The following is a 17,022-nucleotide window of genomic DNA, read 5'->3' on the forward strand; positions in this document are numbered from 1 at the left end:
TCGTTGCTTTAGGAGAAGCGACTGACCCTGAGGTAGTTTGAGGCAGATGAGCGAAGAGCTTGAGAAGGAAGGTATTTAGGAAGAGAGAGTTGAAGGAATTTAGGCCCCAGAAGGCCTTGTGGGCGATGCAGAGGCTTTTGAACTTAATCCTCGCAGCCACTGGCACCCAGTGCAGAGATTTCAGTCCTGGAGAGATTCGATCCCTGGGCTTGAGGCCAAGGACAAGTCTCGCAGTCCTGTTCTGCATAAGTTGCAGATGGCGGAGGGTAGAGCCAGGCAGATTTAGAAAGAGGCTGTTGCAATAGTCCAGCCTGGAGAGAACCAGAGCTCTGGAGACAGTGAGCTTCTGAGGGAAGGAGAGGAAAGGAAGCATACCTCTGAGGAGGTGCAGCTGGTAGTGTGACTTCTTAGAGACATTAGAGATGTGAGGAGAGGAGAGTGTAGAGTTTAAGATGACCTTGAGGTTTTAAGCCTTACAGGTGGGAACAGGAAGGAGGCGAAGAGAGGCCGGCCAGAGAGCTACAGGAAAGGAGGGAGTGGGTGTGCCGATGAGGAGAATCTCAGTCTTACTGGCATTCAGGCAGAGGTCGTTGGCGGCACACCACTCCTGGACAGCAGACCGACAGACAGACAGAGATGAGGGAAGTAGAGGAGGCGGACGAGGGAAGGTTGATAGGAGAGAGGAAGGACCCAAGTTGGACTTGGGAAGGTTGGTCGGAGAGAAAAGAAATCGGCCACGCTAGAGCCTGACCAGTGATACCAGGTTATCAAAGAGACGGTTGAGCAGGATGACCATCACCACAGACTCCTCGCTCGAGGTCTGGGGAGCTACCCTGAACGATATCTCGGTCCACGGCACCTGAACCCGATAGGAGCAGGAATACCACATAAATTGGTTGGAGCTGAACGCCATCTGGCTAGCGTTCGGAGCATTCCTTCCACTTCTCAGGGACAAAGTTGCCCTCATCCAGACGGACAACTCGACCAGCATGTACTATGTCTACAACCAGGGAGGCACCAGATCCCCTCCACTGTGCAGACTGCAATCAGCATGTGGGAGTGGGCCCTGGAAATCGACATCTACCTCATGGCAGTCCACCTTCCGCGGGAATCCAACCTGGAGGCGGACAGACTCAGCAGGTTGGGAGCGGACAATTACACGTGGCAGCTAAACAACCTCGTTATTCAGGAGATCTTCAGCAGATGGAGTCTTCCCCAGGTGGATCTCTTTGCCATCTGGCACAACAAGAAGTGTCCTCAGTTCGCCTCTTAGCAGAGACAGGGCCCCGGCTCCCTGGGCGATGCATTTCGGATTCAGTAGAAAGGCATGACAGCGTACACCTTCCCGCCCACTCCGCTGATTCACAGTGTGATATGCAAGATCAAGGAGTCTCGCCAGCTCAACATCATCCTGATAGCTCCATGGTGGCCGGCCAGGCCATGGTTCTTGGAGCTGCTCAGTCTCTGAGGTGCCGCCCATTCACCTTCGAACAAGCCCAGCACATCTTCTGGCGCAGCAGGGTGGCAGGGTCATCCACCCCGTGCTACAGAAACTAGTCCTCACAGCGTGGTTCCTGAGCAGGTAACGCTAAGGCACCTCAGCCTCTCCCAGGCCAATCTGGAGATCATACAGGGCGCTCGGAGCAAGGCTACCAGGGCCCAGTATAAGAGTAAATGGACCAGGTTCTGCCACTGGGCAGACTCCAAGGACATCGGCCCCCTGGCATGTACTTTGGACGACATGCTCTCCTCCTTGGCGAGCCTCGCCCACTCCGGCGTGCAGGTGGACACCTGCCACTCTTACCTCGCAGCCATCGGGGCCTACAAGAACTCGGAAGGAGGGGTCTTCTCCTCCTCCAATCCGATTATCAAGAAACATTTGACTGGGCTCGCAAGGCTCTAGCCGCCCATCGGGAGGCCACACCCCATGTGGGACCTGAACATAGTCCTGGGCGCCCTGGCGCACAAACAGTTCCAGCCAATGGAGTCTGCGGACATCAGGCTGGTCAGCATCAAGAGGGCCTTACTGGTAGGCCTCATCTCGGCTTGAAGAGTCAGCGAGAACCAGGTGCTCATCGCCTCAGAACCATATACTAACTTTCATAGGGACAAAGTAGTCCTGCGGACGCACCCAGCCATTCTGCCTAAGATGCCGTCTGCTTTCCATTTGAACGAGGAAATTGTCCTTCCTATGTTTTTTGCCAATCCTAAGGACAAGGCACAGACGGGCGTGTCCTGAAATTCTACCTGGACAGGACCAAGGGCTTCCGAAGTCAGACGCCCTGTTCGTCACCTTTGGTGGTGCAAGACCAGGCTATCAGACCTCAAAGTCATCCATATTTCGCTAGATGCTCTTGGACATCAAAGAAGCTTACGAGGGGCAGCACAGGCCATTTCCGGCTAACATGCACGCCCACGCAGTCTGGGCCAATGCAACGGCCATCGCATTCCAGCGCCATGTCCCTTGGCAAGTCATAAGCAGGGCGGCCACTTGGGCCACTCCCTCGGCTTTCTGCAAGCATTACTGTTAGGATGCCGGCTCTAGATCTGATGCGACTTTCGGACAGGCGGTTCTCAGGAACCTATTTGCTTAAGGAGGGTCTCCTCTCCACCCTGGGGCTACATTCAATTGTAATCGCCCATGCAGCAGTATGGAGGAAAGGGGACGGGACGTAAGAGTAATTATAAGTTACTCACCGTAGTGACTAACGTACTCTTGGTCCATAGTCCACGTTCCTCCATACGTCCCACCATCCTCAATACTGGTGTCATTAGGCAATGTTGAATCTATTGTCGACGTGTCAATGGGGACTGAGGAGTGGCGCCGGAGGGCGCAGTCAGGGCAGCGCATGCTCCTGGGGCTGCACCCCTGCGCGCCACTAAATTTAAAGGGGAAGAAGGTTTTTTCGGGTGAAAAAAGTTCCGTCTCCCATCCCTTGGAAGGGGACTATGAACTAAGAGTACGTTAGTTACTACGATGAGTAACTTAGAATTGTTTGCAAAAGCTGCGTAAACCCAGAGATTTTAAAGCATTAGTTAGCTGGCTATCCAGAGACATTTAAACTGAGGAAATTTAATTTTTTTTATCAAATGAGGAGAGCCTGGTAAGTGATTGGTTCTGGGACAGACTGATTAGTGATCTGTCCACTTCACTTTCTATTGCCTTGGTGTATGTTTTAACAGCAATTCATAATTATGTAGGGTAAAATGTGTATGTGAACTAATTTGGGGTTTTCACGTGAAATAGAAACTTGGAATTTTATATTTCTCATCTGAACTTTTAATTTTGTAAATTGTGAATAAAAAATATTGTAAGAATGAATTGTATTGATATGCAAGCATGAATTGTATGTATTGTAGATTAAATGTTATGTTAAAGTTTTAATAAACTGGAAAACCCAATTAAAAACAATATAATAGATTACTAATTTTCCATATCCACATATCAAATTAATGCAGAATTGTTACTTTCTTTTATTATCTGTATTAAAATGTATTTATGCAGTCTCTCCATTCATTTTTGAAATCAGTTAAATTATGGTTGGCTTTTAAGGCATTGGTTTTAGGAACCCAAACTATTTTGCTATTGAACGTCCGATCTTAGTGGGCAGTGGGTCGATAGTGAGTGCAAATTTAAGAAGGCTAAATATTCTGTATACATTTTGCCAAATAACTTAAGCAAACCTTCTCTGCACTTGCTCTGCATGTTTGGAATGCTATGTAGTCTGGAATACGAATATTTCCTCTCTTGATCAGTTTTTGGAAAGGCTTTCCTATAAGTTTTTTATTTTTAGATTGAGTTTTGAGTAATGTGTTGACCTCTTTTCTCTTTTATTTTTGTGCATGATGGATATTTGGACATTATTTTTAGTTATGAATTCTCTGAATATCAGCCTGCTACTTATGTGTGAGGCTGGGCGTAAGACATATACTAAACAAAACATCCCTTCTATTTGAGGCTGAAGAATGCCACATATTCTACATTATTTGTCATGCTTCCAAGTCGACTGAGTTGTACTGTGGTCCCAGGCCAAAGATGTAATCTTAATCTTTAAAAAACATTAAGGTCTTCAGGCCCTATATCTTTATATTCCAATTGCCTGAAGAATTTGTCTTTCAAGCTGATAAATCGCCTTTGCAGCGTTGCCTTGAATCCTTTATGTATTATCCATGGTCAATTTTAAAGTTTCACTTCTCTTACATTAGTATTACTTAATCTTTTTAACAAATGCAGCAAAACTGAGCAAGCTGCTGCAACTTATGTCTTTGCCTGAAAAAGGTGCAAGCTGAAAATCTCATCCTTTATTATTGGCTCCTGCCTTTCTTTGCACTTTCTCACTCGTTCACTCACTTGCTCATCCATTTACCAATTTATTGAGATTAGGATATCTTGTTGTGAGCTGGAACAGCTTACTTGATTAGTGCTATCCTCATTAGGCTGTGATTGCTAATGCTTTTTTTGTTTTAGGCACGATTGTTTTCTTTCAACCTTCACATCTTCTTCAAACGGGCACCAAGCATATTGGAGGTATAATTTGAAGCCCAACCGGAGTTGTGGGGGCGCCTGGTGTGGTTTTTCTTTTTCTTTTTTGTTTTTTTTGTTCTTCTTTTTCTTTCCTCACAGCCCCTTTTTTATTACTTTTGTTTGCCTAACCTACCAGAAGTGTATTGTATGCACTTTCCAGTGCAACACTGACGGACTGCAGACTGGTAGCGGTGTTGCCACCTTTTTATAATGTTGGTGTGTACTATTGTGCTCACTTAACATAGTGGACATTTTTCAACAATGGTGGTCGAAAATAATTAGTAAGAAGGCCAACTAATGCAGGTTTTAAAACTATCACCCAGGGTAAGAGGTGGGCATTTATTGGCATGCATCTTTGCCGTCTTCTTAAGTGTACGAAATGAGTGAACTGGGTAGTGGGGTGCGGACTTTCCCAATAACACATTCCAGCCTGCTCGGCTCTCATCATTCTCCCTGACTGCTGAAGAGTTTTGAAACTTTTAGCTGGCCTCTATGATTTGGAGTAGGGACACCTATATTGCTGGGGAAGTAGCTAACGCAGGCATTTTGTGCAGGGTCAGTAGAACTACCAACCAAAAGGTGGCTTGCCTAAAAAAAGGTAATTGTATTGTAGTCCAGCTGGGGAGTTGCCGACACCTTGCCCGCAATCTCCAGCGTTGTACAATCTGCACACATCTGTCACCTTACTTCCTTTTTGAGGGATTTCAGAGTCTAGAGTTAGGGTACTACGCTGCCCTGGGAGATGACGTCCCAACTGAAGATCGCGGACGTAGCGGCTGTTCTGGAACAAACGTCCCTTCTAGCATCCCTTGCCTATAAAACTGGAGATGGGGGAGGGGCGGATTCGGGGGACGCTCCTCTTCCTGGGGCCTGCAGATCCCTGCTGCCACAGGTTGAGAGACTCATGATGTCCAATCACTCGCTTCAAATAGCGCACATAAGTGCTGCCTGTGTGCGCGCTACCGCTGGGTGAGAGGGTCATGTGTTGGGAGACTGTCCCTTCTGCATGCAGAAGGCTTCCCTGAGCAATCGAAGTGCATGCAACATTCTGGCATCTGCAAACTCTGGCCCACTACCTGCGCTTGGCGGTATCGTCTCAGTATTTGACCTCTGGTGGGCTGGGTTATTGCATTTGGCCTGAGCTTTCCTGGCTTGATGCTGTAGCGCAAGACTTAGCGTGCGTCCTTGTCGTCCAGCCTGAGTGGATTGGCACCATTGTTTTGCCACAGCATCTTTGATGTTCTTCCTCTATGGGAGAACCTAGTAGTTTAGCGGACAGGGATATGTTATGTTCTGCATGGGCGTCTTCTCCAGACCACAGTAGGTTGAATATCCCACATTTTCCACAGCCATGCTCAACAGCCTGCTTTTCTAGCAGCACGTGGAACATGCTATGTTCTCCAGAGAGCCACAAAGCAATGCAGCACCTGGGACGATTTCTCCAAATGTATGGCCCCGCGCGCTTTTCTCCAAGGGAGGACTTATTAATGGATCACAACTACAAACCTAAATATTCTGTTTCTTTCTTCCTTTTTTATTTTTATTTTATTTTTCATTTTTTCTCCTCAGTTTTGAGATGCACCACCACACGTCTTGTTTAATGCTCCAGGCTGGAAGCAGAAACGTTTAATTCCCATACACAAGCGTCACAGACCATCTCTACTTGATGCGCTATGGGGAGACTGAGAGGCGCTGAGCGTCCCTTGTGGTGTTTCGCTTCAGGGAGCATGTTGTGAGGCAGCTACTCGCGAGTGCACAGTGAGGTGATCGGGGCAGTGGTCTCAAGTAATCCCTGTTTTGCAAAAACAAATCTTGGACTGGAGCCCACTCAACAGGAGCGCTCCGAGTGTGTAGTCCAGTTGGGAAATTGAACTGCACTGCACGTTTTTCTGTCCCCCACGCCTCTGCCACTGACCGTAAAAGTGGTACTTCTGCTAGAGCAGCAAAGATGTGGGAGAATTAGATGAGCATATCTGTTAAAGGCTTTCGGATGTTCTGATTGGTGCATAGGGTTAGGTGCTCTTTAACGAGTGGGCTAGAGTAGACCAGTATTGTTTTAAGGGTTGGTTTTATTGAAGGTTTGGCATAAACTATGCTAAAATGCAGTTTTAAATTTCACTGCTTGAGTTGTGTTTAAGACTGGATTGAATAAAGCAGGGCATATGGCTCCCCTCCAGTCTTGACCTAGAATTGTACTTATATTTCGATATTTGAAAAGTATGTAAAATGATTTGTTTTCTAATTTATAAATTGTACAATGCCATCCTCTTTTCTTTCAGTTTTGCATCCTGTACTTGGCATTTAGCACATCCATGCCCACAATCACTTGTGCGCTTGGAAAAACTACACCAGAAAACATTGGGCACTTTTTTTGGTATTTAAAGCCCTCTCCCATGGCAAGCTGTACAACAAACCTATCAAACCATTTGCATAGCTGTGAGCTTTGGCTTAAAGCAGCGCTTGATCTTTCTTCCTGTTTGATGTGGAAGGGCTCTCAAACTGAAGTGATAAAAATATTCGTTGTACCCTCACTACCTGTGTAGACCTTGTGACCATTGCAGCTGAAATGCATGGAAAACAAATGCTGTTAAAGTAAACCTTTTTTTTTTCTCCCCCGGTGTGGTTTGCAGGGAGTGCGAGGTTTGTATAAAGGTATGGCAGCACCTATAATTGGAGTAACACCAATGTTTGCAGTGTGCTTCTTTGGTTTCGGGCTTGGAAAAAAGCTTCAGCAGAAAAACCCGAATGACCCATTGTCGTAAGTTTTGATTGGTCTTTTCCTTAGAGAATACTTTGCCATTGTAAATGTTTTCCTATCATGTTAAAGATGAATTATTGATGGAGATGCACTAGTATAAAGGAAGTCACTTGTTTATAGTTCTAGTTCTCTATTATGGCACTTTCATTAAATTAATACACACTGAATAACTATACCTGTGTTCAGTTTCTCAGAAAATATTAACCGCTTTACTACACCAAAGGATTTCTTTCATCCTCCTCTTAAAATCAATCTTTTTCTTGGTAGCCCCATAGTCCACCTAACCCCGACACACCATCCACCCCACTTTCCACCAGTACCTTCCCTAGTGTACCCATGTACCTTTTGACATACTAGTCAGGTAGGAAGTACTGAGACGAGGAAGTGTGGACTCTTCAAGGGATTTATCCTTATGTACTGAGACGAGGAAGAGACTAACTGACTCACTGGGAGAATTCAACATCAGTGTTGGGGACTAGGTAGAAGTGCTGAAGCAAAAAGAGCACCTCTACTGAATGGTCCAGTTATAGGATTTCTATGGGGCGAGCTACCATTAAAACCGAAGAGGGCATTCAAATGAGAGAGGGGCATCCCTGGAGGAACCGGGAGATCTGAACCCTGTGCGAATGAAAAAACAGCAGAGGACGAGAAAGATACCCGCCTGCAATTACATTCCCCGAAGGTCAGTTGTGGAAAGGTTGGAGCAGGAGGCGGGGCAAGCAGTCTAATGGAAGGCTGGAGCGAAGGAACCGCCTGCGCTGCGCAGCCGAACAGCAGGGAATAGCTGCAGTCCCTGTAATGAACGGAGGAGACCTCTGGGAACCATTGCAGTCCATGGAAGAATCCGGAGAGGGGAACCGAAGCCTTTACGCAACCGAGCAACACCGGTAAGCACCCATATGAGGGTGTAGAGAAAGGGACGGTTGATGGGGCCTCCAAAAGACAGCAAAACCTTTGACAAAGGGGTCTGGGAACCCAAATGATCCAAAGAAACCAAAACAAAAAGTGTCTGGTACCCGGTAGAGAAGCCTATGCCATAGGGGTCTGGGACCTGAAGGAGAGAAAGAAACCAATACAATAAGGGGTCTGGGACCCGAGACAAAGAAAGAAACTTAATACAGAGGGTCTGGGACACGACAACTGGGAATACCTGGCAGGATAGTGAACAGGGTATAACTCCTGAGGAACTGCTAAGGGTCTGGGATCCACAACCAATGACTAATTGGCTCCAGGATCATCATCCTCGCAGTTGCAGTACCTGCCGGGGCAGTGAACCAGGTAGAGTGAACACTGGAGATCCTGAAGAGAACTTTGAGAAAGGCCAGGGGAAGGGAGATAAACCCCATTGAGGAATGAACCAAGAGGAGGGAAGTGTTCTCCTAGCGTTGTGAAATATCAAATACTAGGAGAAGCAACGCTTTTCCTGGCATTGAGAGAACCATTGAGAAACCAACGAAAGGTCAAGGGTAGGGAGAGCCCCTCCGCCCCCCATTACGCTGTGAAGATACAAGACTTTTGTGTGTATATATCAAGGGTCATGCCATTCTGGATTCGGTAGTGGTTACCACCACTAGAAAACGGGCTGGTGTTCCACTGTCTACAGGAGAGGCACCACCCGATAAGGAATCCAAGAGACTTTATGCACTGGGGAAAAGAATAACAACGGCTGCTATGTTTATCACCAATATAGCCAATAACACCACGCTATTGTCCAGCTATGCGGACGTCCAGTGGAACCTGTCCGTGCCTGAGGAGCCTGGAGACCTGATACTCTGTCCTACCACATCGCCCTGATGCCTAAAGTAAGCGTCTGCCCCCTCTAAGACACAGCGCAGCACCCCCCCCCACTACCCCATGGAACTTGCTATTAGAGTCAGGCTCTAGCCGCACACCACCTACAAACTCGTTACTCTTTGGTAACCTATGTTCCTAACGCGGCCTACCACTATAGCCGATTGATTCACCCCGTTTAAACCATTCATATCCATGCTTTGCACATCCAGCATTATCCCACCCTTATTGCTTACTGCTTATTTCAAATTTAGCCTGCCTTCATTGCCTACTGCTTATTTCAAAATTATCCTGCCTTCATTGCCTACTGCTTATTTCAAATTTAGCCTGTTCTCGTGACCTGGTGCCTATTTCTAATTTAGCCTGCCTTCAGTGCCTACTGCTTATTTCGAATTTAGCCTGCCTTCATTGCCTACTGCTTATTTCGAATTTAGCCTGCCTTCATTGCGTACTGCTTATTTCGAATTTAGCCTGTTCTCATGACCTGGTGCCTATTTCGAATTTAGCGTGCCCTCATTGCCTACTGCTTATTTCGACTATTGCTACCTAACAGTACCTGAGCTTACATACACCGCCACACTCTAACCAATATACAACATGACCTCACTAGGTAGAGTGACACTCACCATGGCCTCCACCTTCCCCTTATTCCATAATATATCACCATCTAATCTCCCACCTAACTATTGGGGAAAGACACTGCCCCCTAGAGCCTTGCTGTCCCAACAACCCATCCTATCCCCTCCTAGAATGTATTTCCAAATTTGCTACACCCCCATCCCCCTTATCACATGCCCTACTTACCTGAGAAATTCCACACTTGGATCCCGACTAAATTCGACCAACATCAACCGTCTGGACCTCCCTTGTCCTTTGCCTCAAAGAAATGCTAGACTAAGGTCTCGCACTAGTCACAAGCATACGCCCATAAGAAACACAATAGGACATCTCATGGACCTTAAATCGCCAATGCTTGCTCCACCTACACCCTGCTCAGTCGATACTAATAACCCGAGCATACCTCCACACTGTGACCCTCTGCAGGACTATGCAGCTGCCACTACAATCAAAGGTGCACTTATCAACGCACTATCCTTAGTACCCCATGCTCTGGATATCGCAGATGTTATATCAACCAACAATATAGACTTCCTGGCAGTAACTGAAACATGGTTACATGCTGCTGCAGGACCATCTATGTCTATAGCCATCCCAGAGAATTATTCCATCATGCCTGCGGGCTACCAGTGCGTAATAAGCAATCACATAACATAACATCAGAACAGACTGAACTCCTGGAATAGGTGGTTGGGTAGCGGTCATCTCGAAGACCAATCTGAACAGCCGAAAAGTCATCAACCCTGACTTCCCATCCACAGAACTCCTCTCCTTCAAAATCCCATTGTCCACTTCCAAAACTATACTCGCTCATCTTGTGTACAGATCACCGGGTGCAATTGCCTCCTTTTGAGGAGGACATCTCTCACCTATTGACATCCAATACAAAACCTGGATCCCAAATTATATTATTGGGTGACTTCAACCTTGGCCACAGACTCTAATGACACTACTGCTTCATTGATCAATGACACTATTTCTCAATTAGGTCTGATACAACACATTAACATGCCTACTCATATCAAAGGCAGAATGCTTGACTGGTTGGCAGAAGTCAACTGTAACATCTCTCTGAATGACATCACTCCCTGTGCAAGGACAGACCACTATCTTATCAACTTCACTATCCCCACATCCACACAAAAAAGCCTGCCACCCTCCAATCCACTACACTCACTAGCCAGAAACAAACGCAACATCACCATGGAGAACCTCAGGCCCCTAGTGCACCCAATCACAGCTCCTGTTCTCACCACAACCAACACCAATCCTGTGTCCTTAGTTAAACCTTCCAATGACACTATTGAACTAGCCTTGAACCAGATAGCGCCACTAAACTAAAAGATTAAGCCGGCCATCCATGTGAACAAATGGTTCACCGCAGAACTCAAAGCACACTGCGCTCTCAAAAGATCAGCGGAATCCAGTTAGCGGAAAGCCACCTCACCGGCTACTAAAGATAAATTCACATCAACAGCAGCCTCATACAAAGCCGCTATCACAAATGCCAAAAAAGAAACCTTCAATACAAGAATCCATAATGCCAATTCCGGCCCTAAAGAATTATTCTCTATCCTAAGAGAACTAGAATCTCCAGTGTCCCCTACTGATAACTGCATCAAGTACAAAACCTGGTGCAGTAACATACAGCTTGCACTCTCAAATAAAATAGCCCTACTGCAAGCAAAAATAGATTCCAAAAAAGCGAATATCGCAGCTAAAGACCTTAGCTCCAACTCACAGCACCCCATTGCCCTCTCTTCCACTTTTCCCCAGTCACAGAGAACGAAGGCATTAAGATAATTGCCAGCTTAAAACCATCCAACTGCCTAGGTGACCTATGCCTGGCCTCTGTTGTCAAGGAAGGCGCCAAAGAATTAGCCCCATTTATCACCACACTTATCAACTCCTCCTTCAAAAATTCGGAAGTCCCTCACAACCTCAAAGAAGCCCGAGTCCTACCTTGCCTCAAAAAGCCCAACCTTGACCCCAATAGGCCCACTAACTACAGACCCATCACTACTGTATCGTTTCTGTTAAAGATAATAGATAGAGTAGACTACCTTCAAATTCAACAACATTTGGAAGACAACCAACTAGGCCTAGGACAATCTGGTTTCAGACACTGGCATGGTACTGAAACCGCTCTCCTGGACTTAAAAATCCAAATGGATGAAGCCAAAGACGAGGGCAATCTGGCAATCCTGCTCTTGCTAGACCTGTCTGCAGCCTTCGCCTAGTTGACTACCAACTACTCACCAAACACCTCTTCTCAGCTGCCGCTTTCTCCCAGAATGCCTCCAATTGGATCCAATCCTTCCTATCAGACAGAACAACCAGGCTCTTCGCCCCCTCAGGCGGCGCAGCCGCGACCCTGCCCTGATCCAATGTGGAGTACCTCAAGGGTCCTGCATCTCGCCTACACTTTATAACATCTTCACCAAGCTCCTATTCGACTGCCTTGACGACCTGGGAGTCACATATACTAATTAGGCCAATGACACCCAGATCCTTACTGCACTCTCGGGTCGATATGATGAGGATGTTGCAAAGCTAAATGAGATTTACTTCGAAATCCAAGCATGGATGGCCACCCATAGCCTCTGCTTAAACGACGACAAGACAGAACTACTGATAGTCGTCTCACTTGCCCGTCTCAATAAACTTGACCCCAGATACCAATCCTTTGTCATTGATGGTATCCTTTATAAAAGTCTCGAAAGAAGTCAAAACACTTGGTGTGTATCTTGACTCTACCCTCTCACTAAAAAAACAAATCAACGCCACAATCTCCTCCACAGTTTATACAAACAAACTCAATGCTTGCAAACCATTCCTGTCTACTAACAGTTGCCTTACATTAACCAGAGCCGTAATTCTGTCCAAACTGGACTATTGTAACCCTCTATTCTTTGGATCCACTAACCACATTCTGAACCGACTGCAAATTCTACAGAATAACGCACTCAGATGTGCACTGAATCTCCCACGCAAAGCCTACATTTCCACGGCGAGAAAAGAAGCCCATTGGCTGCCCATCCGTGAGAGAATCAAACTCTGAGCACTGGTTATCACACATAAATGCCTCTACCTGATAGCTCCATGATACCTCTCTGACAAATTTAGAGACGGAACTCCACCAGACCTACCAGATCCCCATATCTCCACCAACTCATCATCCCTAGATTCAACTTGAAAACAGCGTGCGGAACTAGCTTCCCGGTACTTGCAGCCAAAACCTGGAATGCCTTCTCCATGACAATCAGAGCTGAGACCTTGTTCTGGTCATTCCGAGCCAAAGTAAAAGAACTCTTCGCTAATCAACAATAGATAGTCAACTGCACTTAGCTAAATCATGTGTCTGAGCTCTTTTACACTGTTTATAGGTCTCTGTCATATGTCTCCTTGTATCCTGTTTAAATCTGTCATATGTTTCCCTGTATTTTTTCACCTTTCATATGTCCTGCAATAGACCACTGTGTAACCAGGTCTCGCAGATTCCAATTGTACTGTTTCACACTATAACCATGACTGTATGTGCAACTATCTGTAACATTGCTGCTCCTAAATTATTGCGCCCAGTTACCCAAGGGTTCGTCCGCGCACTACAAATAAACAAACTAAACTAAACCTACAAGAAGGCCTCCAGGAAGTGCCAGAACCTGCAAGGACCAAGTTGCTCGCCATTGTGTCCGAAGGCAATCAGGTGAACCAGAATGTGCTCAAAAACACTCTGGATGCTGCCGAGACGGCGGGGAGAACCCTGGCACAAGGTACCTTGCTCAAGAGATATGCATGGCTGAGGAATTCCGGTTTCAAGCCAGAGACCCGAGCATCACTGAGGATAGCCAAGAAAGAGCATGAGACACTGGAGTCCCTTCAACAGATTACCCAGAAACCTTCTCCTCGGAGAGGAAGCGGCTCCCGCCGGTCCTTTCGTGTGCAATCTCGTTTTTCCCAGACCCAGTATAATGCAGGAAACAACTGGAATTCGGGACATGGGTCTAACCCCTCCGCCACCTATCCACCCAGAGGACAGCGGCATGGGAAAGGTAGAGGACGAGGTTCCAACCCCAGAAGCGCCCCGTCGTCTAGTCAGAAATGATCTGCAGATCCAGGTCCACTCCCATGCAACCCCGGTCGGGGAGCGTATAACCTTTCCTTATCGCATGGGAGGGGAGAACAGACTAGTGGGTACTAAAGACGGTCACCCACGGGTACTGTATAGAATTTGCCCGACCACCCCAATTCAGACCGCCAAGATTAAGACTCCCGACGCTGGACCACCTGCAAATCCTACTGCAAGAGGTGCAGGCCCTTCTAGGAAAGGCCGTCCCTGTTCTACAGGTAAACAAGGGTATTTATTCAGTGTACTTCCTTGTACCCAAAAAGGATCTCACCATGCGCCCTATGCTAGACTTGCGCCTAGCGAACGAGTTTGTCAAACCTCAAAAGTTTCGTATGGTCACTTTACAAGAAGTAATCCCGCTGTTGAAACAGGGGGATTACATGGCAACACTGGACATGAAAGAATCATTCTTTCATATTTCAATGTTGCCAGCGCACAGAAAATACCTAAGGTTCATGATGGAGGACAAGCACTATTAGTTCAAGTTGCTCCTCTTCAGCATTGCCTCAGCACCAAGGGTGTTTACAAAGGTACTGGCAGCAGCGGCAGCACACCTGCTCAGACTATCCGTCCTGTTTTACCCTTACCTCGACGACTGGCTTATTCCTGTTGAACACTCAGAAGACAATAGACCTCTTATTCAATCTGGGTTTCTCCATCAACGAGAAGAAATCATGCCTAGACCCCAGTCAAGTCAAACAGTTTCTAGGGGCTCTAATTCGGACGAAAGATGGCCTCGTCTTTCCCTCCAACGAGAGCGTTCAAAAATATTCTGTTTCCGATCCCTCAATATGTAGCCAGTCGGGCAGTGACGGTACACAAAGCCATGCGACTGTTAGGGATGATGGCGTCCTAAATTTACTTAGTACCTCACACGAGTCTGCGCATGCGTCCCATGCAAGAGTGGCTCCACAGCCAGTGGTGTCAGGCCAGCCGACAATGGGAAGATCTGGTAGTTGTCTCGCCAGCCCTCGTTCTCTCTCTGCAGTGGTGGTCGAGGGAAAACCTCTTGAAGGGGGAAGACCTTCACCCCTGCAGTAGAAGCCACACTCGCGACCGACGCATCACTCACAGGGTGGGGGGGCTCATCTGCTTCAGCAGACACCGCACGGCGTGTTGTCCCCACAAGTAGCGTCCAACCACATAAATCTGTTGGAGCTATTAGCGGTATTCAAAGCACTGAAAGCCTTTCAGACAGTTATAGGGGAAGACAGTCCTGATCTTGACAGACAGCACCACAGCCGTGTACTACCTGAACAAATAAGGGGGCACACACTCTACAGGGCTATCCAAGCTGTCCCAAAACATTTGGATATGGGCTCTCAAAGATGGGATGTTCCTGTTGTCCCAACACGTTCCAGGGGAACTCTGTCTTCTGACAGACATGCTCAGCAGAGATTTTCCACTGCCCGTTGAGTACAAATGGCGACTACATGAAAACAGTCTCCAATGTTTTCGCAGAATGGGGTTTCCCAGAGATCGACTGGTTCGCAACTCTGGAGGACGCTCAATGGCAAGATTATGCCTCAGGTACCCACAGAACCGCTCCAAGGGGAACAGTCTCTGGATAACCTGGTCAGGGAAATTTGTTTATTGCCCACCCCCACCCCCCGACTCCCTTACTCAACAAGATTGTGCTCAGGATGCACCAGGAACCAGTCACTATGATATTGGTGGCCCCCATGTGGGCCTGCCAACCCTGGTTCTCTCATCTGATGGTGATGTCCCTCTCCCCTCCGATCAAACTGCCCTGCCCGTACAACATGTTGTCTCAGGACAGGGGAGAGACACTGCACCCATGCCCGCAAACTCTGAATTTAGCGGCCTGGCTCCTGAGGTCAGAGAGTTCGGACACCTTCAACTCCTTCAGAGATGTATGGACATAGTCTGGGAAGCGAGAAAACCCAACACCCGGTATTGCTATTCCAGTAAATGGAAACTCTTTTATCTGGTGTAATGCCAAGAACGTCTATCCTATTGACTGTTCTCCTACTCACATTGTATTGTACCTGACCCACTTACTGGACTCGGGCCTGGTTTTTAATTCCCTAAAAGTTCACTTAGCTGCTCTCTCAGCCTACACTACGTCACAACAAAAGATGTCATGGTGAAAAATACCAGTTATTAAGATTTTCATCGAAGGGTTTAAGAGGATTCACCCCCCCCCCATTTCTAACCCAGCTCCCAGATGGGACTTAAATGTGGTTCTGACTAGACTCATGGGGTCCCCCTTTGAGCCTATGCACAAGACAAGTCTAAAGGACCTTACCTATAAGACAGCCTTCCTAGTGGCGATCACTTCTATTAAAAGTGTTAGTGAACTACAGGCCCTTTCGTTACTGTCCAGAGATAAGGTAGTTCTGCGACTCACCGGCGATTTGCGCCTACATTTATTTCCAAGTTCCACGTGAACCAGTCAATAGAACTGCCCACTTTCTTCCAGAACCCAACTAACATGGCCGAAAGGAGCCTACACACGTTAGATGTGCGCAGCGCAGTCATGTTTTACCTGGAAAGAACAAAACCACTGAGAAAGTCAAATCAATTTTTTCTTTCAGTGCCCGTCAGTGCCAGCTGGCAGAGAAGAGGATCCTGTCTCTTAGTCGGCTATCTCAAGGTGGATTGTCAAATGCATAACACTATGTTGGACTCTTGCGAAGAGAGAACTGACCTTCAAGCCTAGAGCACATTCTACTCGAGGCACTGGGGCATCCATATTATTCATTGCAAATGTTCCTCTTGAGTCCATTTGCAAAGCGGCAAACTGGAGTTCTGTACACACCTTTACAAAACACTATTGCCGGGACACTCCTTCTCGGTCTGTTTTTTCAGGTGGGACAAGCAGTACTAAGACATCTTTTCTCTACTGTTCCTTCTCACAACCCACCTCCAACTGCAGGTACTGCTTGCTAGTCTATGCACAGCATGTGATTCTAAGCAGATTAACAAGCATCAGAAGACATGCATTACTTACCGTAATAGCATTTCTGATGATTGTATCTGCTTAGATTCACATGCGCCCTCCCTACCGCCCCGCTCGGGGTGGAAGGAACATAGACTTCTTACTACTTTCTCTCTTTATGTACTCACTCACTATAGCCTTGGGCTCCCTCATGGCAGAAAAAATACAATCGGAGGGACCTCGGCGCGTGAGGGTTTTTGGGTACTACACACGTCACGATGGGGATATTGTTACAGACA

The 17,022-nt window shown here is 47.0% G+C and overlaps 1 protein-coding gene across 1 annotated transcript in view; it reads left to right on the top strand.

Annotated features, from left to right (window-relative positions):
- The window catches only part of SLC25A20 (solute carrier family 25 member 20), a 412,128-nt gene that overhangs the window by 117,649 nt on the left and 277,457 nt on the right, over positions 1–17,022 (top strand). Inside the window, exon 3 of the mRNA XM_069643324.1 lies at positions 7,156–7,283. Within this exon, the coding sequence (XP_069499425.1) occupies positions 7,156–7,283 (128 nt within the window). The remainder of the gene's footprint in view (positions 1–7,155; positions 7,284–17,022) is intronic.

Source organism: Ambystoma mexicanum, chromosome 2p (genome assembly GCF_040938575.1).
Source record: "Ambystoma mexicanum isolate Mex_15411 chromosome 2p, UKY_AmexF1_1, whole genome shotgun sequence".
Classification (NCBI taxonomy): Eukaryota; Metazoa; Chordata; class Amphibia; order Caudata; family Ambystomatidae; genus Ambystoma; species Ambystoma mexicanum.